The sequence below is a fragment of the Rhinopithecus roxellana genome, chromosome 13 (assembly GCF_007565055.1).
Source record: "Rhinopithecus roxellana isolate Shanxi Qingling chromosome 13, ASM756505v1, whole genome shotgun sequence".
NCBI classification, from domain to species: Eukaryota; Metazoa; Chordata; class Mammalia; order Primates; family Cercopithecidae; genus Rhinopithecus; species Rhinopithecus roxellana.
In genome coordinates, this window is record NC_044561.1 from 77,957,430 (window position 1) to 77,978,659 (window position 21,230).

The following is a 21,230-nucleotide window of genomic DNA, read 5'->3' on the forward strand; positions in this document are numbered from 1 at the left end:
TTTTATTGCAAATAATTAATTAAAGTCAGTACAGCAAGAGTGGGAAAGTGGTTAATGCAATTGCCAGGTCCAGATGCAGAGGGATGAGGAGGCCCGGAAAGGAAAGACAACCTTGGGATGGCTTCCGTTTCCTCCACTTCCCGCTGCATGGTGGGCAAGTGGGCAGCTCTCGCGTGCTCCAGGTTTTCCCGGAGTTGAGTATGGTTGACTCTGACTGGACCAGGTTGGGTCACGTGTCAGCCCTGAACCAATCAGCTTGCCCAGAGAGATGCTGCACCCTGATTGGCAGGTAAACCTGGTGCTAGGCCCCAGAGTGGCCAGAGATGAAGGGCAGGCACACCCCGTAGAGGTAGGAGACGTGGTGGATGACATGGGGCCCGGGCAGGTGCCCAGTGCTTTCCCTTCCGCTCTTCCATGGCCCCCTAGCTTGAGGAGAAATCAGGGTGCTTGCTCTACCTGCCCGTGCTGTCTCGGGGCAGCAGGGAGATGTGGCTGCCCTGCGTGCGGCCTTCACTCCTGACTCACTGTGGCTTTGCAGAGCTGGGGTCCACCCTCTCTGGGCCTGGGGGCCTCTCCGCTGAGGGCGTTGTTTGGTGCCCCTCGACTGTGTTGATTCAGAAATCTGGGACCTGTCGTTTCTCGACTAAATGTCTTATGAGATCAGTCTTTCTTTTGGAGGCAAACATTTTCAGAAGTTTTGGAACCATGATGATCTATGCCTCAGACACTTGTGGTCCCTGAGAAGCTGCTGCTGGAAAAAGGGGTCCCCATCCAGATCCCAGGAGAAGGTTCTTGGATCTTGCCAGGAAGGAAAATCCAAGGCGAGTGGCTGAGCTCAGTGAAAAGAGATAGTTTATTGAAAGCTTCTCAGTTACATAGTAGGGCCTCCTCAGCAAGAGGAGGAATGCCTCTGTTTTGTTTATTTCTTATATAGGGGTCTTATCTATGTAAAAGCAAAGCTATGTAAAAGCAAAGCTATGTCTCCCTGCGGGTAGGCTGACAAAGTGACATTTATTACTTTGTTGATTGAAAGAAAGCTATCCTTGGCATTTTAGTGCATAAGTACATCAAAGCATGCCTATAATCATCTTAAAAGTATATGTTATGCAATATTGGGGCATCTGGACATTCTGTTGTTGCAAGAGTTTGCCTTTGCAGGTATTAAGCTGCTTCCTCAGCTGTAAACATCTTAGGACTGTGGGTCGTGACTGGCAAAGAATGTGCCTTGCTAGTTTTTTTTTTTTTTTTTTTTTTTTTTTTTTTTTTTTTTGAGACTGAGTCTCGCTCTGTCCCGCTGGCTGGAGTGCAGTGGCGCGATCTCCGCTCACTGCAAGCTCCACCTCCCGGGTTCACGCCATTCTCCTGCCTCAGCCTCCTGAGTAGCTGGGACTACAGGCGCCCGCCACCGCGCCCGGCTAATTTTTTGTATTTTTAGTAGAGACGGGGTTTCACCGTGATCTCGATCTCCTGACCTTGTGATCCGCCCGCCTCGGCCTCCCAAAGTGCTGAGATTACAAGCCTGAGCCACCCCGCCCGGCGCCTTGCTAGTTTTAAGATGGAATTGATTCTAAAATGGTGTCACCATGGCTCCCCTACGCTCCTGTTCCCCTAACAAAACCCTGCCATAAGTGGACTTAAGGATAGCCTTGTCACCCTAGCAATGTGCCAGTGAATCTCTGCCAATAGCAATCTACAAATGTTAAAAACTTTTCTTTTTCTGGAAAAGTACTTCCCATGCATTAAGTATTCAAGTGCCTGTTATCCTGGCACTGGGCTGGGTGTATATGACATAACATTTGCAGTATTGCTGCACCCCAAACTGCTCTGCGTTTTGGCCCCCCTCAATCTCTGATGGCTTTCTCTTCCCTGTGCTGCAGGGAACTGCTGGAGACCACGTGCCGCCTGGCCAACATGCTGAAGAGGCATGGAGTCTGCCGTGGGGACTGTGTTGCCATCTACATGCCCGTGTCCCCTCTGGCTGTGGCAGCAATGCTGGCCTGTGCCAGGATCGGAGCTGTCCACACAGTCATCTTTGCTGGCTTCAGTGCAGTGTCCTTGGCTGGGAGGATCAATGATGGTGAGAAGGTGGGCGTGGGGAGGGAGGAATCCTGGAGTTCCCTGATCCTTGTTCCTGGGGGCCTGGCCATCAGTGTAGAGACCATCAGAATGCAGACATTAATAAAATGTCACACAGACAAATGACAGATCCCACTAGGGACAGGCACATGGCCGAATGAGAATTTGTTCTGTGGGCTGAGATCTGAGTGCATTGAATTTAGCCAGGTGAAAAAGGGAGAGTTCCAGGTGGAGGGAACAGCAGAGGTACAGGCTGAGTGGAGGAGGAGTGCAGCCTGAGGGCCTAGTGGAGGCGGGTGTAGTGCAGCAGGAAGGAAGTGTGGAGGTGGGATGAGGCTGGAGACACAGAGGGAAGGTCCCGCAGGTCAACAACTGGAAGCCTTCTATCCTGAGGAGCGAAGGGGTGGACCATCTTTGGGGATCTGGAGTCAGGTGAAGGGGGTCTTTCTGTCTGCGTGTGGGTCAATGTGTTTTGGACACTGTGCAGAACAGTAACTTCCTTGTTTTGCTGTTGTCAAAGGACTGAGTGTCGGGATGGTGGCCCTATGCCTATGTCCATGCAGTCTGATCTCTGCTCCTTGCTGTCTCCTGGAGGGAGTGCCCTGAGCTGGTTTTGCAAGGCAGGTGCCAGGTTCTAGGGGCCATTGAGAACTCTTGTGTCCCATAGAAAATAGAACTAGTGGGTAGAGTTCTCAGACCCCTGTTGACCTCCCTCTGTGTAAAAGTCTGGGAAGCCCTTCCACTTCCTTTCAGGGTTTCCTCCCCCATGTTCATGGGTGATGCTGCCACCTCTTTCTCTTTTTCTTCCTCTCTCTAGAACTCTGTAATACCAACTGTCTACCAGGCACTGTTCTAAGCACTCTACAAAGGTTATGTCTTTTAATTTACCTTAGTCTTCATAAGTATTTTATGCAATAACACTATTATTATTCCCCTCCCCTAAAATTACTGTTGTAACCATCTTAAAGTGTACAAGTCAGTCACATTAAGTACATTCACGGTGTTATGCGGTCATCATCACTATCTAGTACCTAAAGCTTTTCATCACTCAAAATGTACACTTTACACCCATTAAGCAGACATTCTCCATTCATCCATGTTGTGGCACGTGTATTTCATTTTTTTAATAGGTGAGTAATATCCATTCATTAATTGATGGCCATTTGGGTTGTTTCTATTTTTTGGCTCTTGTGAATAGAGCCGTTATGAATGTTCATGTATAGGAACACCTGCTTTTAATTTTGGGGGTATGTACCTATGAGTGGGCTTGCTGACTCACGTGGTAATTCCATGTTTAACTTATCAAAGAACTGCAAAACTGTTGTGCTAAGGAGATGCACTACTTTACATTTCCACCAATAGTGTATGTGGGCTCCAGTTTCTCTGCATCTTGTTTTTCACTTAAAAAAATTATAGCTGTCGTGGTGAGAATGAAGTGGTGGTTCACTGTGGTTTTGATTTGCATTTCCCTAATGACTAATAATATTGAACATCTTTTATGTACTTGTTGTCCATTTGTATGTTTTCAGTGGAAAAAGTCCACTTAAGCTGTTTGCCCATATTTTAATTGCTTGTTTGTCTTTTTGTTGTTGAGTATGTAAGTTACTATATATTATGAATATTAGACCTCTATCAGATATATGATTTGCAAATATTCTCCCATTCTGTGGGTTGTCTTTTCACTTTCTCAGTAGTAAACTTTGGTGTATAAAAGTTCTAAATTTTAATGAAGTCTAATTTATCGATTTTTTATTTTGCTGCTTGTGTCTTTGCTGTATTATTTGAGAAAACATAGCCAAATCCAATGCTGTGAAGATTTTTTCCTATGTTTTCTTTTTCTTTCTTTTTCTTTTCTTGAGATGGAATCTCGCTGTGTCGCCAGGCTGGAGTGCAGTGGCATGATCTCAGCTCACTGCAAGCTCCACCTCCTGGGTTCAAGTGATTCTTCTGCCTCAGCCTCCCGAGTAGCTGGGATTACAGGTGCGTGCCACTGCACCCAGCTAATTTTTGTAGTTTTAGTAGAGACGGGCTGTCATCATGTTGGCCAGGATGGTCTCGATCTCTTAACCTCGTGATCCACCCGCCTCGGCCTCCCTGTTCATATGTTTTCTTCAAAGAGTTTAAGTTTTACCTTTTTACGTTTAGGTCTCTACTTTTGAGCTGATTTTTGTACAGGGTGTGAGGTAAGGGTCCAGTTTCATTCTTTGTCCTATGGCTATCCATTGGTCCCAGTGCCGTTTGCTGAAGAGGCTATTCTTTTCCCTGTTAAGTGGACTTGGTACTCTTGTTGAAAATAATTTGACCATATATGGAAGGTATTATTTCTGGGCTCTCTATTCTATTCCATTTATCCGTATGATTATCTATCTATTGTTATCTCAGTACCAAACTGTTTTGGCACTGTAGCTTTGTAAGTTTTGAAACCAGGAAGTGTGAGTCTCCCAACTTTGTTCTTCCTTTTTCAAGATCGTTTTGGCTCTTCTGGGTTTCTTGTATTTTCATAGGAATTTTAGGATTAGCTTTTCCACTTCTGCAAAAAAAGATGTTGGGATTTTAATTGCATTCAATCTGTAGAAAAATTGGAGGGTATTGCCATGTCGACAATATTAATCCACAAACATGGAATATCTTTCCATTTACTTAGGTATTTTAAAATTTCTTTCAGCAGTATTTTGTAGTATTCAGTGTCCAAGTCTTGCATATCCTAGGCTAAATTTATTCCTAAGTATTTTATTCTTTTATGAATTTTTATAAATGGAATTGTTTTCCTAATTTCCTTTATGTATTGTTCATTGCTAATATATAGAGATACAGCTAATTTTTGCATAATGATCTTGTATCTTGCAAATTTACTGATTTATTAGCTCTAATAAATAGTTTTTTGTGGATTCATTAGGATTTATACATATTAGATCATGTCATCTGTGAATAGAGATAGTTTTACTTTTTCTTTTCCAATTTGGATGTCTTTTATTTCTTTTTTTTGGCCTAATCACTCTGGCAACAACTTCTTTTATAATGTTCAATTGCAGTGGTAAAAAGTGGGCATCCTTGTTTTGTTCCTGATCTTAGGGGGAAGGCTTCAGCCTTTTACCATTGATATGATGTTAGTTGTGGGTTTTCAGATGCCGTTTATCAATTAAGTTCCCTTCTATTCCTGATTTTAAGTTTTTGATCATCTAAGGGTATTGGATTTTGTCAAAAGCTTGTTCTGCATCAATTGAGATGTGTTTTTTCCTTCATTGGAGTAGTGTGATGTATTACAGTGATTGATTGCTGCATGTTGAATCACCCTTCCTTTCCTAGGGTAAGTCCTGATTGGTCATGGTGTATTCTGTTAAGATACTGCTAGGTACAGTTTGCCAGCATTTTGTCTAAGAGTTTTGCATCATTGTTTATATGAGATATTTGTCTGTAGTTTTCTTTTTTTGTAGTAATCTTTGTCTGGCTTTAGTATCAGGGCAATGCTGGCCTCATAAAATGAATTTGAAAGTATCTCCTCTTCAGTTTTTTGGAAGAGTTTGAGAAGGATTGGTTGCTAATTCTTTAAATATTTGATAGACTTCACCAGTGAAGTCATTTGGCTCTGGTCTTTTCTTTGTTGGTAGGTTACTATTCCCTTTCTAAAGATGAGTAAACTGAGATGCAGAGAGTTTAAGTGACTTATCTAAGGTCACATACCTAGTAAGTGACAGAGCCAGGAGTTGAACACAGACATTCTGCCGCCATAGTTCATGTTTTCAGCATTATGCTAAGCTGCCCCTTTCCTGTCTTGCTGGTGTGGCCATGGTCACCCAGTGCTTCTGTTAAGATTGTTTGAAACAAGCAATAGCAGTTGACTCTTGGTGACTTCAGCATATGGGGATTTAGTAGCTGGATGCTGGGGTACTCCCAGAACCTCAGAATTACTCAACAACCAAGCATGAGAGGGCAGGGGCCAGGACTCTGTTCTGAAGAGGACTCTGCCCTGATATTCTTCAGCCTCCTTTTGCAGCTCTGCAGGTGCCGGGTTCCTGGGGACAAGATTCTATTAAGATGGGTATCTGTGTCCTCTTGGGTCAATGAGGGGCTGTTTTGTTTTTCTATTGCTGTGTCACAAACTACTCCAAAACTTAGTGCTTAAAACAACTGAAAACTATAAATTTTATTATTCTATTTCATGGGTCTGTGGAGCAGGAATCAGATGGGGACGGGGAATGGCTATTCTCTGCTCCATGACATCTGGGACATTAGTCAGGTTGACTTGAAGGGTTGGGGACTGGCAGGCCTCTCTTTCTCTCCATGTGGCCTCTACACGTGGCTGACTTGGGCTTCCTCATAGCCTTGCAGCCTCAGCAGTCAGGCTTGTCACATGGTAGCACATGGCTCCAAGAGGAAAGAAATAGCAACTGCCAGTGTCCTACAGGCCAGGCTGGCACAGGCCTGGCATCACTCTTGTCTTACTAGATTGGCCAAACCAGTCTGTGGCCATTCCAGATTCAAGGGGAGGAGACCTGGATCCGGCTTCTCTATAAGAGCAGGTGAAAGAATGTGCAGCCATCTTCAGTTGGTCACTGGGAGGTGGGTGCATATTGTGAGTCTGACCGCCAGGGTATCACATGTCTGGGCAGCCACCTCAGTCAGCAGGTGCAGTTCCAGAGTTCAGTCCCCTGGCCTGGCTTCCAGGCTTGGACCATCTCTCTTCATTTGTCTTCCCTCTTGCTTTAGGCTGCTTGAGGAGTAGAGAGTGTTGGAGGGGAGGGTAGAGGTCAGGAGAATGGCTTTGAGAGAGGCTGTGGGGGCAGAATAATGACCCACTCAGATGGCCACACTGTAATCCCCCAGAAGCTATGCCATGTCACTTGCATGGTGAAAGGACTTTGCAGATGTAAGGCAATGGGATATCCAGGTGGGCTCCATCTAATCCCATAGCCCTTAAATGCACAGAACTTGCTCCCAGTAGAGGCAGAGGAAGTGAAGCAGAAGGGGAGATCAGAGAGATTCAAAGCAACTTTACCTGCCATTGTTGGCTTTGAAGATAAACAGGGCCATGAACCAGGGCAGGTGCTGGCTGTAGTCACTGAGAATGACCCCTGGCTGACAGTAAGCAAGGAAAGGGCGATCTTAATCCCACAGTCGCGTGGAACTGAGTTCTGCCAACCACTGAATGAGCCTGGAGGTGGATGTTTCCCCAGAGCCACCACATAGGAGCCAGCCCTGTCCTTGACTTTGGCCTTGTGAGACTCTAAGCAGAGAACTCCACCAAGCCTGTCCAGACAACAGAACTGTGAGCTAAGAATGAGTGTTCCGAGCCACTGAATTTGTGGTCATTTGTTACGGAAGCAGCAGAAAATGAACGCAGATGCTGGTGCCTGCTCAAATCCAGGGAGGGAAAATCAAATCCTCCCAGACTGGCACGTGGTTCCTGCCAGCACCCATGGAGGGCACCAGTGGGCCAGACATGCTTATGGTGCTCAGAAGCTTCTGGGTACCTCCTGGAGGCCTCTCATGGAGAGCCTGTTGGGCAGGGAGGCCCTGGACAGGTACGAGTCAGGAGCGAGGTGTGTGCCTTGGGAGGCAGGGAAGGAACTGCCTGCTGTGTAGTGTGATTTCAGCATGTTGCACGGGCTGGGTTCACTGTTTCATGAAAGATCCTCATCCTCATGAGCTTTCTTTGTCTCCCATCCCCTTGAGAAAGGTTCATTCCTTCCTGCTGGACCATCTCCCTTCCTCGCCCATAGGGGGCTTGCCTGGACCAACCCCTGCTCGGGGATGTAGGTCTGGAAAGTCTCTGATAGGCTCCACCCAACTGACTTGGTTTCCCCAGGTGAGCTATTGCTGAAGCTTGAAGGGCAAAGAGTGTGTGTAGCCATGGCTCTTGGTGCCAGGCAGGGGTGGCTGCACCAGGGCAGCCTAGAGTATCTCTCTGACCCCTGGATGGTCCTGTGTGTGCTGCAAAATTCTCAGGGAACCTTCATGGCCATGACATCTCCAGGGCTCTCAGGAGGAGAAAGGGTGGGCATGTTGCGCAAAAGTGCTTTCAGATTTGTTTAGGTAGGACTCTCCCAAAGGGAACGTTGAGACCAGAGTCTGTCTTGGAAGTGTGGTAGGGCAGTGGTGAGTGAGGCCACAGGGAGTGACCAGAGATTCATCTGTAGAGAGGCTCTGGACAGGAATGTGGCACACATGCCTCAAATGGCTCCATGCAAAAGGTAGGGAGTTGTAGGATTTGTACCCCAACTATTGAGAGTCATTGGTCGAGGGTTCCCAAGCACTTCTGCTCATAGCTCTGCAAGAGACCTTTGGTGCAAAATGACTGAAAGGCCTGAGGGATGTGGGTGAGGCCCTGCCAGTCAGGGTCACAGCTGGACATTTGTCCCAGGCTCTTCCTGAGGGGCTGTGTAGTAACCCCCTGCAGCTGTGATCCCTCTGGGTCATCCCGCACTGGGGAACAGCATGGAAGACACCTCCTTTTCCTGGGGTCTCGAGGCCCATTGTGCGTGCACCCCTCTTCCCTGCTCTGGGCCTCCCCCTAGGTTAACCATGGAAGCTAGGGTCCTCTTGGCTTCCCCCTGGGCCTGGCTGAGCACCATTGGTCATTGAAGAGCAGGTGTGGGATCAGGAGGGCCTTCTCCTGGAGGTGAGGAGGGCAGGCAGCTCCCAATCATCCACTGGGGTGTAGTTTCTGATCTCTGGACAGTGAAGGCTCTTGGCCCACACAAGTCACTCTAGACAGGGCCTGGCCACATGGGACACCTTCGGGCTTGGCCTCTGTTTGTCCAGCTTTCTTGGTCTCTGCCTCTCGGTGTTTCTCTGTCACCTTGATTGCTGCAGTGGCATGATGGCCCCTTTCCTGGGATTTGCTCCTGGGCAGACAGGAGAGAAAGGTGGAAGTCTGGCTGGCAAATTGTCTTTATGCTGCTGACTCAAGGAGGAAGAGTTGAGCTTCAAAGTAATTTATCTCTGGTTCCTTCCCCTTAGCCTCAGAACTGGACAAAGGCCTGGTGCTTCTTCATGGCACACAAAGACTGGAGAACAGACAGCCCCTCACTTTTTCCATCGAGTTTTTTACTCAAGATTGGACTGAGTTTCTCACAGTCCTAGGCCTGGATGTCCTATGTGAGTCAGAGCTATGAGGGCCAAAGTCAGGAGGAGACTGATCAGAAATGTCTGTGTTGTCTCTGTTAGCCAAGTGCAAGGTGGTTATCACCTTCAACCAAGGACTCCGGGGTGGACGCGTGATGGAGCTGAAGAAAATAGTGGACGAGGCTGTGAAGCACTGCCCCACTGTGCAGCGTGTCCTGGTGGCTCACAGGACAGACAACAAGGTCCACATGGGGGATCTGGACGTCCCGCTGGAGCAGGTGGGTTACCTCACTTTGCACAGTTTGAGGAGAGGTCATATCAAGTTAGCTGGCTCTGAGACTTCTTGGGTTGTAGTTCTCAATTTGGGCTCCCTAGAGGTGCCCAGGATTACTCTATGGTATTTGGTGAGCTTGAGTACTGTCTGGGAAGATAAAACTCCAATACGACAAGGATGTTGGAACACTTACTGTAACACAAATGATTGCACCCACCCTTTTGTTTTGTGTCCTTTCCACATTTGAAATTGAACTTGGACAGGTCAGAGCAGGTGAATTCTGAATCCCGTGTGCGGACTCCTGCTGCGGAGGGGGAGTGGTGCTCTCAGAGAGGCTGAGTGCCCTCGGTGGACTCTTTGTTTCTCGTCCCTTCCAGGAAATGGCCAAGGAGGACCCTGTATGCGCCCCAGAGAGCATGGGCAGCGAGGACATGCTCTTCATACTGTACACCTCAGGGAGCACTGGAATGCCCAAGGGCATCGTCCATACCCAGGCAGGCTACCTGCTCTATGCCGCCCTGACCCACAAGGTACAGGCCTGTGCGGGGCGGTGCTGGGCCCTCGGCAGGGCTCCAGGCAGGGGCAGGGCCAGAAGTCCTCCTGCTGCAGAGCGAGGCCTGTAGGTGTGAGAGGTCAGTGTTTCTTCCTGGCCTATTTGGGGCAGGGCCCCTCGAGTCTCCCCACCCCACAGTTCCTCAGGGCCCTGGCTGCCTCGAGCCCCCACTGCACCGTCTAGAAACTCCCAGAGAATCTGACCATGTAACGTGGCAGCAGGACACTAAGGGCCACTCGCCCAAAGACTTTTTAAAACTCTTTTTAGGACAGATACAGAAAACCACCCAAATTAAATGTGTGGCTTAATGAATTATTATAAGGCAAATGCCACTTTGATCAAGAAGTGGAAGGCTGCCAGTTTCTCAGAAGCCCCTTCCAGGCCCATGTGCCTGCAGCCCCGTCCAACATGTCCTGATGCGTCTTGTGCCCCTGCCTTGTGTTTCTCTTTTGATATTTTGTGACCCATATGTGTGTCCACGGGCACTGTAGCTTACTGTTGCCCATTAAAATATGTATTTTTTCTTCACGGAGTCTCACTCTGTTGTGCAGGTTGGAGGGCAGTGGTGTGATCTCAGCTCACTGCAACCTTTATTTCCTGGGTTCAAGTGACTCTCCTGTCTCAGCTTTCTGAGTAGCTGGAATTACAGGCACCTGCCACCACACCCTGCTACATTTTTTTTTGTATTTTTAGTAGAGACAGTGTTTTGCCATGTTGGCCAGGCTGGTCTCGAACTCCTGACCTCAAGTGATCCTCCCGCCTTGGCCTCTCCAAGTGTTGGAATTACAGGTGTGAGCCACTGCGCCCGGCCTAAAATATTGTTGATATGTCTTTTAAGTCCTTTTAAGCCTATGCTCCCCCATTTCCTTACACTTGGCCATTGTCGCGTCCAGCCATTTTTCTCTGGTGTCCTTTGGTCTGGGTTGTGCCTGTTGTCCCTCTGCCCTCTGTGTTTCCTGCATATGGGCAGTTGGATCCTGAGATGGGATCAGGCTCCAGTGAGCTGCTGTGGAAGAATAAAGGGGATTCGAATGTCTGTCCTCTCATGCTCCTCGAAGCTGATGGTGCTTGATGCCGTTCTTGGCCTTTTTGACTTTTATTTTTTGTAGTTCTTCAGGGGCTTAAAGAATCGTGGCGTAAGGCAATGCAAAAAGGTGTCCATGTGTTAAACATACAACTAGACGGACTCTGCAGTGTTCCCACCTGTCCTGCTGCTGGAGGCCATTTGAGGAGCCCGCTGCCTCTCACAGCTGTGGACTGCAGCATATGCATGCCCATTTCCTAGTGACCTGGTGAACATGGTGGAGTGGGGGGACAATCTCCTGATGCTCCCTTCCTGTCTCTGCAGCTTGTGTTCGACCACCGGCCAGGTGACGTCTTCGGCTGTGTGGCTGACATTGGCTGGATTACAGGACACAGCTACGTGGTGTATGGGCCTCTCTGCAATGGTGCCACCAGTGTCCTTTTTGAGAGCACCCCAGTTTACCCCAATGCTGGTAAGGATGGTGAACCCTGTTTGGGACCCCATGCTGGTGTCGGGGAGAGAGCCTGAGGCTCGAGGCTTGTGGAGAGGTTCATGGAAGGGGGACGCCTGGGCTCTGGTGAGGGTGTGGCTCTCCAGGTCCTGCTGTCGAGATGCCCGGTGGGGCCAGGCACCGGGTCTTCAGAAAGATCCGACGGGCAGCAGCAGGGAGTCTGACTTGGCGCTGGAGGAAACCTCAAGGCCCCTGCTCCTGCAGTCCTGCCCTCTGACTTAAACTGCCGGCCTCGGGCCATCACTTTGGTATCCTTCTCACCTCTAGGCCGCCTGCCCAGATCCAGCCCTTTCTCGAGGCTAGGACCAGCTGCCCACCTCTTCTGTTTCCCAAGCCCTGCCCCCTGAACCTTCAGGGCCATCCCTCAGACCATGTCATGCATGGCCTAGAACCATCTCCATTACTTTGAGATCACTTTGAAAACAAGGTGAAGTCTGGCTCCCTTGGGCATCGTCCTCCCACATAGCAGTGCCTTAAATATTTGCTTTAATGTAAGCAGACATGGTGGCTCTGCCCAAAGGCTGCTGCCACAGCATTCCACGGCGCTGACAACTGTGCGTGAGCTGTGTTATCACCTCCCAGTGCTCCATCCCTGCCTTTGGGGTCTGGGTGTGCTAAGGAAGAAGTTGTAGGGGCAAGACCAGGGATTAAGGGCCATGGCCCAGGTGCTGTCTCAGGCCACCACTTCAGCCCCTGGAAGCTCAGTGTCCCATGTGGAGGGGATGGTGTGGGTGGTGGGTTTATAGGAATCAGGGGTGTGCATGCTGGGCACATGGCCCTGCTCCCTGGGACACACACAGTGGCAGCTCTGCTGTCACGAGGGGAAGCCCCAGTCACCACTTTAGAGCCCATGTAAGTGTGACCGAGTGAAAGCTCTGTGTTAATGCTCCACGGGTTATTAAATCCACGTAGTATCGCCTTGAACTAGGCCATCACCCTAAGCTAGGTGAAGACTGTTCCTGAATGTGCCACTCATGGATCTGGGGAGTGCTGGGAGGAGAGCGGCCATTGGGGACTTGTCCCATGGGACTTCTTTCCGTCTTTCACTGGTGAAGGGGTTGGGAGGGATCCTTTTTATATGGATATATGCACGTCTGCACATGCCCAGCGCTCAGGAAGTCTTGGCTGATCTCTAAGTTTAAATCATGTCAGCTCTCCTGCTGACAGTGAATTTCGGCCTTTCTGTAGGTCGGTACTGGGAGACAGTAGAGAGGTTGAAGATCAATCAGTTCTATGGCGCTCCAACGGCTGTCCGGCTGTTGCTGAAATACGGTGATGCTTGGGTGAAGAAGTACGATCGCTCCTCCCTGCGGACCCTGGGGTCAGGTGAGTGGCCTGCCCTGCAGCAGGAGAGGGTGCGCTTACCCTAGACCCTCAGAGCCAATACGGACTTCAGCAGGACTTCAGTCATGAAGCTGCCCAGCTTTGTATGTGTGAATTCACGCAACGCCAGACTGGATCTGGTAGAAAGCACCTGTTCCCACCTATAAGCCTCTCCCCAGAGCTGGCAGCAGTTACCAGTCTGGGGAAAAACATTCCAGACATTTTCTGTGCCATTGTTTCTGTGCCCAATTTCTGTAGCTTAATCTTCATTAGGAATACTTACCCACTCAATAAGTTAAGGGCCAAGTCATTTATTTAGTGGCTGCATGGGATTTAGTTGTGTAACTTAGCTGGGTGTGGTGGCAAAGGCTGAGGTGGGAGGATTGCTTGAGCCCAGGAGTTTCAGGCTGCAGTGAACTAGGATTGCACCACTGCGCTCCAGCCTGGTGACAGAGTGAGACTCAGTCTTCTAAATAGTAATAATAATAATAGTAGTATAACTACAGTTTGCTAAACACTGCCCCATTGTTGGACCTTTTGATTGTCTCCAAGTCCGTGGAGTGGATACCATCCTGCGCTTTTGCCCTGCTGCTACTGTAGATGTTTCCAGGCAGACAGTTCAAAGCTTAGGCCTATTGGTAATGTTGATGGATATTGCCAAGTCACGTGGAAACATTTTGGAAAGGTGACGGTGGCATGGTTTCGACAGTATCGGCGGTGTCTGTCCTTCGGGCTGGTGCTGGGAGGGACTGGGTGCCGGTGACTGCTGTTCCCTCTCCTGTCCCTGCCACATTTCATGTCTGCCTTTACATGTGTGGTCACGTGTGGTCAGCCACCTGCTTGGTGGCTTTTCACTGGGGAAGCATGCAGGGCAGTGACCACGGAAGAGTGTCCTATTCTGCCACATGCATCCTTGGGAAGGGAGTGTGGTGAACATGTGATTCTGCTACTGCTGGGTGACCACGAGGCCATGCGGGCATCTGGGCCACAGGTTGAGAGGCACTGCAGCTGGGGCTGTGCCCTGCAGAGCTCACCACTTATTCCCAAATGTGAGATGGGGATGATACCTACCTGCAGGGTGGTGAGGATGCCACAGAGGGTCAGATGTGAGCCTTAGTGTAATGTTTAGCATGGAGATGATTAACGGGGAGAGCTCCTGAGGAATAGCAGGCATCCAATGACTCCTCCTCCTCTTTTCCCTTATTTTCCCCTTAACAGTAAAAACCTTCTTTTCTCAAAGAGCTTTCTAGATTAAAAAGCAGGAGGGGTTTGAATACTATTAATAAGAGCAAATAAGTATTAAATGCCTTTATCTTCACATCCTTTGAGCAAAGAGCAGATGTTGCTTCACATTACAGAGGAGGAAGAGGAGGCACAGAGAGGTCAGCGAACCTGCCCGAGGTCACTCACCAAGTAGGGCACCCTGTGCTGAACCCAGTACCTGGTTCTACAGTCAGTAAAACTCACTCTGCCCCCTACCTGATTGATGGGCTCTAGGCACCCACCCTGTACCCTCAGCAGGTCCTAGGGTCCTGGCTCACTCTGCTTCCCTTGCCATACTGTCCCTCCACCTCTCAGAAAGAGCATGGGGCTCCTTTCCAGATGGTGTGTCTTGGTTTGCTTTGTGCTGCTGTAATAGAATACCCTGAAACTGGATGATTTATAATGAACAGAGATTTATTGGTTCACGTTTCTGGAGGCTGGGAAGTCCACATCAAGGTGCTGGCATCTGGTGAGGGCCTTCTTGCTGCATTGTCCGATGGTGGAAGGGCAAAGAGAGGGTGAGAGAGAGCAAGAGGAAGTTGAACTCACCCTTTTATAATGGCACCAATCCCACTCATTAGGGTGGAAGCCTCTTGGCATCATCACCTCATAAAGTTTCCACCTCTTAATACTGTTACAATGGCAATTACATTTCAACATGAGATTTGGAAGGGACAAACATTCAAACCATAGCAGGTGGGGAGTTTGGATGGTCTCTCTTGGCATGCTGGAGCTGGGCTTGAGAGGCCCGTGTGATTCTGACTGCCCGGGCCATACAGTGCTTGGGAACTGGGAACAAACAGTGGGGTGGTCAGGGCCATAGACACTCTCCCAGATCCTCTAGGTGTTGTCAGCAGGGCCAGCTGAGTGGGCCCTAGGCATTAGGTGGGGACAGGGCTGAAGACCAAGATTTGGTTTTCCAGATACACTCATGGAATTTGTCTGCTGAAGGAAGATTCACGGGGTCCAATGACAAGGGGTACCACACTAAGTGCTTTTCAGGAAGGGGTGTGCTCTGGCAGCTGCATTAGAGTGGGATGTGTATCCCAGCAGCCTCTGTCCTCACAGACCTGGAACACCTCTGAGCCAAGGGAGCCAGCCCCCAGCATAGGCTTAGCTGGGTTTTGTGTATTTAGCTGGTCAATAGGCACATTCCTATTCCTGTTGCATAACCGGTTCTAGCCGAAGAACCCTGCGGGAGGCCAGGTGCTAATCACACACCTCGTTGTGCTGTTCTTGGTATACAGTGTTGGCAGGCAGCGTGGTGTCCCGTGATGTCTTGCACCTGAGGCTCCCAGCACCTTGGAGCAGTGCTGGGGGTCAGTGTGTTCCACACCTTGGCCAGGGCCAGCACTGTGCTGGCACACTTGTCAGTGAAATTCCAGAGCCCAGACCCATTCCAGGCAGCTAGGATCAGCCCTCACGACATTTAATCCATTGGGTCGTCAGAATCCCACTTACTCAAGACCTTCCCCCTAGAAGTGTATTTCTCAAAGCTTTTTTAAACTTTCAATTTCATAAGTAATACATGGATAAGCTCTTGTGAAAAGAAGAAATTGGAACATTGAACTTAAAGCTGATGTCCTTAGGAGCTGGGCGTGGGGGTACATGCCTGTAGTCCTGGCTACTTGGGAGACTGAGATGGGAGGAGCCTTGAGACCTGGAGGTCAAGATTGCAGTGAGCCATGATTGTGCCACTGCACTCCAGTCCAGGCAACAGAGCGAGATCCTTGTCTCTCTGAAAAAAAAAAATGCTAAGATTTTCCTTGACCTCTGCTCCAGGTGTTACTCCTGCGCCTTTGGCCCCGTCTCTGCAATTCAGTTCCTGTAGTGGATTGCGGCTCTGTTAAATGATGTTTTCTTTAACACCAAAGTCACCACACTGTGCTATTATGCTGTAATGTTTGTTTTAAGATCGTAGAATCTGCATTTTTCCACATGGATCTGCCCTGCTGTGGGGATTGCCCTGGCTCATGTGGTCACATCCCCGTGGCTGGGTGCAGGCTGTCACAGTCTCCCAGCGTGTCCACTAGTGCTGCAGGGCATCTCCCTGCCCCTTGTGGATGTTCTGAATGCAGGTGTGACATATAAGACACCGAGCCGCCCATGTGGCCAGCACTGATCATGCAGCACTGACAGTGGGGGCCGCTGCTGGGACAGGCTGTGGGTTGTGAGTGGTCCTGAGCGAGAGGCAAACACCAGCACGAGAATATTTCAGTGTTTTAGTGACAGCACGTCTAGCCTGGAGAGTTCTGGCTGAGTGCTGGCCTGGTGTGGAAATGTCATAAGGTAGACACTGAGAATGCTAGGGTGTATGTATATCTTTTTCCTTTCTATTGAGATATAATGTATACTAAAGGGTACAGATGTTAAGTGTTCAACTTGAGAGATATTTACATATGTAAGTGCTACAGAAATTTCCAGTCCCCAGAGGCCCCCTTATGGCTCCTGCCAGTCACGGGAGTTACCTGAGCCGTGACCACAGTGTGGCTTGCATCACCACGGACAGATGTGGCTGCACTTGAACCTCAGTTGGGTGGGATCACACAGCACACCCCTCCCTTTCTCAGCATCGTGCCTCAGACTCACCCATGCTGCCATGGGTTGTGGAGGTTCGCCATCTTCTTTGCAGTGTGGCGTTCCTCTGCAGGAGCGTGCCATGTTGTATTTAGCCACCTACTCCTGAGGGATGTGTGTGGTTTCTGGCATGAGCAGAGCTGCTGAGGACACCCTTTACATGGCCGCTTCTGGTGGCATCTGCAGTCATTTATTTGGGGTGTACGTCAGGGGTCATGTTTTGAGGTGTTCCGCCGTAGTAGATTCTGCCCCAAGCAGTTGCTCAAAGTAGTTGTATTGGATGTATGGAGTTTTAAACGTTAAGAGAAACATCCAGATTGCTCCCCAAAATTGCTGAACCACACTACCCTCCTATTGGTGTCTGTGAAATCCTGTTTTCCCCACCTTCTTGCTGGCTTTTTGATTTTCAACCATCTAATGATAAAAATACGTCACAGTCATGTGCATTTCTTTGATGACCATAAATATGATATATCTCACTGCATTTTCAGGTCTCCTTGTATGTTCTTCAAAAAAAAAAAAAAAAATTACAGAGCTGTTTTCTCCTTAAAAATCTCTTCATTTGGCTGGGCATGGTGGCTCACACCTGTAACCCTAGCACTTTGGGGAGGCCAAGGCTGGCAGATCACCTGAGGTCAGGAGTTCGAGAACAGCCTGGCCAACATGGTGAAACCCCGTCTCTGCTAAAAATACAAAAAATTAGCCGGGTGTGGTGGCACATGCCTGTAATCCCAGCTACTCAGGAAGCTGAGGCAGGAGAATTGCTTGAACCTGGGAGGTGGAGGTTGCAGTGAGCCAAGATCACACCACTCCACTCCATCCTGGGTGACAGAGCGAGACTCAGTCTCAAAAAACAAAACAAAACAAAACAAAAACCAAAAAAACAAAACAAAACAAAACAAAACAAAAAAAAATACAAAACTTACTTTTGGTTTCAGGTTTATTTGCAGACTGTTAACATCTTTTTCTTTCCTGTATGGTTTCAGTGGGAGAGCCCATCAACTGTGAGGCCTGGGAGTGGCTTCACAGGGTGGTGGGGGACAGCAGGTGCACGCTGGTGGACACCTGGTGGCAGACAGGTGAGGAGGCCTGGGGAACAGGTTCCAGTCTAAGTGCTGGGTCTGCAGGGTCGGGTGTGAGGCTGGGACTGGGGTCCGAGCTCTCAACAGCAGGTGCGATAGAAGACGCGTCAATGCCCGAGACTGCGGAAACCCTGGGGCCTAGAGTGAGGGAACTCAGAGGTCGCCTGGCTGCTATTTCCCAGCTGTGGGACCTCATGTCATGACTTCTCTGAGCCTCGGTTTCCTCCTTTGTGAGGCGGGGGTGCCCCCCACAGGCCCGGGTGAGGGTGAACTGAGGCGACACAGCCCAGCTTGCTGCCCAAGGCCTGGTGTGCAGCAGGAGCTCAAGGGCTGTGTCCCTGCCAAGTGCCCCTTTCTGAACAGGGGAACATCTGATGAGACAGGCCCTCTCTTCTAAGGAAGTGTGAGTCTAAATTTAAATTTTAGTGGGAAAAGGAATTTTTCCTGTGACATTTTGTTTGGATTTGTCCCCCCTTCTCTTGGGTATCTGACTTATTAGGATGCTTGGGGAGAGAGACCACCACAGATGTAATGAATGTAACTATCTGAGGGCTCATCCTCAAGCCAGAAAATGAGATGTTCCCATGGGACAGTCCCATCCATTTGGGAAAACCTGGGGCAGAGATTCTCTAGCTGAGTCTCTGGGGCATTTCCCTGGTAGAGGCGAGTGCCAGAGAAATAATGTGATGGCAGGATTTGAGGGCATCTTTTTTTGTTGCTGGGTTCGTGTCGAATGGGCGCTGGCCCAGAAGCAATTCTTTTTCCCCGTCTTCATGTGCAAGTGGGTGGGCTCTGCCCTTTCCTACTTCAAGCAAGGCCCTGACATGGCGCGGGGGCCTGTATCTGGCTGTGGGACGCCAGAGCTCCTGGAGCTGAGGCCATCTTGGGGCTCCTTCTCATATCCGCAGTGGAGGGCACCAGACTCACATCTGGTTTGCCTCAAAGATCGTTGTGCCCCTGAGGCATTTCCTTGCCCACAACAGGGACAGTCCCACCCACCCCCCACTCTGGATACACATATCCCTGGGTCCGGGGCCGATCTTTCATTTCTTTCTTGTACCTGCAGAAACGGGTGGCATCTGCATCGCACCACGGCCCTCGGAAGAAGGGGCGGAAATCCTCCCTGGCATGGCGATGAGGCCCTTCTTTGGCATCACCCCGGTCCTCATGGATGAGAAGGTGTGTATGGGCCTTCCCTGCGTGGGGCCATGTGCTTGCCTCCGTCGTTGCTGCCTGCCCAGCCCAGCTCCCTCCTGTGTGCCCAGGTCTGTACCTGGCAGGAGGCTGCTGACCTCACAGCGTTCACTGCACTGGTATCATGCACTGGCTAGCAGCCACACAGGCGGCTTGGGGCCCTCCTCAGGGGCAGAGGGGAGAGCTATGGACAGCTCCCTTGAGGGCAGGGCTTGTCATTTTTTGGCACACTTCTCACCCAGAGCCTGCCCTCTCTCACGTGCATGTCCGGGGTCTACAGGGCAGTGTCGTGGAGGGCAGCAACGTCTCCGGGGCCCTGTGCATCTCTCAGGCCTGGCCAGGCATGGCCAGGACCATCTATGGCGACCACCAGCGATTTGTGGATGCCTACTTCAAGGCCTACCCAGGTGAGCAGGCTATCAGGGACCCTCTCATTCCTTTTCAGCTGACTGCTAGAATCTTATTCTCAGAAAACATTTTTAATGGGATTTGAGTGCAGCGTAGCACAGTGGCCAGGAACAGGCACTCCCAAGGCCACATTTTGACTCCAACCCCCTCTCCCTTTGCTGTACCTCCCTGGCTTTCCTTATCTTGACAGTGGGCATGATTCCCTGCTCGGGGACTTTCTTGGGGCTACTTAGGTGTGGGTGTGAAGTCCTGCCCTGCAGCCAGGCCCGTGGTAGGATCCTGTTAGCTACTGGGGAGGGAGGGTGGAGAAGTACCTTGGAAGACTGTCACCAAGGCTGGGAGTTTTCTTCCAGTTTACTTTTATTTTTTCCTAGTTTCCCTTTTTGTCATTGGGTTGGAAATTAATATGAATGCTATCTCCTCTGTCTTGTTGGAACCAGTAATTTTCAGTCTCAAGCTTGTAAACAAGACTCAGTGTTTTGGAGAAGCATCTTGGAAGTGCTGCTTGTATACCTTCTGCTCCCCGAAGTCTTGATGTCTTGGAGCTGCCTGCCCATGCTCGAGAACATAGGGAAGCATCGGAGTTGCAAGGAGGGCCAATGGGCAAGACTGCAGCCGTGTGCTGGGCTGCAGAGCTTCATGCTTAGTGAGGTGGGGACGTGGGTCCTGGCTCAGGGTTCCTGGTGCTGAATTTCTCTGCTGTGGTACAGGCTATTACTTCACTGGAGACGGGGCTTACCGAACTGAGGGCGGCTATTACCAGATCACAGGGCGGATGGATGATGTCATCAACATCAGTGGCCACCGGCTGGGGACCGCAGAGATTGAGGACGCCATTGTGAGCACAGGCTGGGTCTCCCCCTTCACTCCTGCACCTCCATGATGCCCCTATGGGCCTGCAAGTCAGGGTGGGAGTCCCTGGTCCGAGTCACTTCTAGCACCAGGGGCTGCCACATTTTGTCATTTTGTTCTCTGTTGTACACAGGCCGACCACCCTGCAGTGCCGGAAAGTGCTGTCATTGGCTACCCCCACGACATCAAAGGAGAAGGTGAGTGTCCTGGAGAACAGCTCCTCCCTGATTCCTGACCCCGCGTCCATTATGGGCACCTCTGTACGAGGAGCAGACTCTGGAGAGTGGGGTGATAGGGGACACTGTGGGCCAAGCTATCGGTGCTCTTCTCTCTGAAGTGGAAACTGCAGGGGAGGAGGCTGAACAGCAGTCGTGTTCAGTCAGATTTCTGAAATGCCCTGGTTCTGCTGTCCTTCCAGGACACACATCTACAGTGGCCGTGACCCACTTGGGCTTGGCTAAGCTTGGGGGGTTTCCCCCTCTGTCCATGGTTTATCTGGTGGAGACATCGCCCAGCCCTGTTACAGGGAGTTTATGAGAAAATGTCCAGCCTCATGTGTGCTCACAGGCTTGGTCATCGCACTCAAGCCAGCTCTGCCGCCACCACGCGTGTGTGCTGGAGTGTGCTCTGGAGCGTGCAGGCTGTGTGCTGCCCTGGGACTCTTTGGACAAACCTGACCTGTGGTTCCCACCGCACAGCGCCATGCCGGGGGAATGCAGAACGAGGGACTAGAATGGTCTTCTTTACCAAGGCCACGCATTGTTTCGAGTCTGCCAGCTTCTTGGTGTCTGGGTCTGGCAAGGGGCGGGAGCACCCAGGTGTTGCAATGCCAGGTCCATCCAGGCACACTGCCTGGCCTGGCGTGACCTGGACACACACTGATCCCATGCCAGGGCACTGCTGGGCAGACTGGCTTCTCCCACCCTGCCCAGTGGCCTGGGGTCCGGCTTGGCCTCCCGCTGGGAGGCCACCCTGTGTCACAGTGTGTCCCAGATGTCACCTGCCTCCCTGTACTTCTGTGTGCCGTT

General features: G+C 50.3%; 1 protein-coding gene across 2 annotated transcripts in view; it reads left to right on the forward strand.

The window, feature by feature from the left end:
• Positions 1-21,230, forward strand: part of ACSS1 (acyl-CoA synthetase short chain family member 1) — a 54,732-nt gene that overhangs the window by 27,693 nt on the left and 5,809 nt on the right. Inside the window, exons 3-12 of one of the 2 annotated variants that reach the window (XM_010361633.2) lie at positions 1,878-2,077; positions 9,244-9,419; positions 9,793-9,945; positions 11,317-11,464; positions 12,692-12,829; positions 17,653-17,745; positions 18,815-18,927; positions 19,223-19,349; positions 20,061-20,188; positions 20,336-20,399. In XM_010361633.2, the coding sequence (XP_010359935.1) occupies positions 1,878-2,077; positions 9,244-9,419; positions 9,793-9,945; positions 11,317-11,464; positions 12,692-12,829; positions 17,653-17,745; positions 18,815-18,927; positions 19,223-19,349; positions 20,061-20,188; positions 20,336-20,399 (1,340 nt within the window). The remainder of the gene's footprint in view (positions 1-1,877; positions 2,078-9,243; positions 9,420-9,792; positions 9,946-11,316; positions 11,465-12,691; positions 12,830-17,652; positions 17,746-18,814; positions 18,928-19,222; positions 19,350-20,060; positions 20,189-20,335; positions 20,400-21,230) is intronic. The other variant, XM_010361642.2, reaches the window with a different exon arrangement.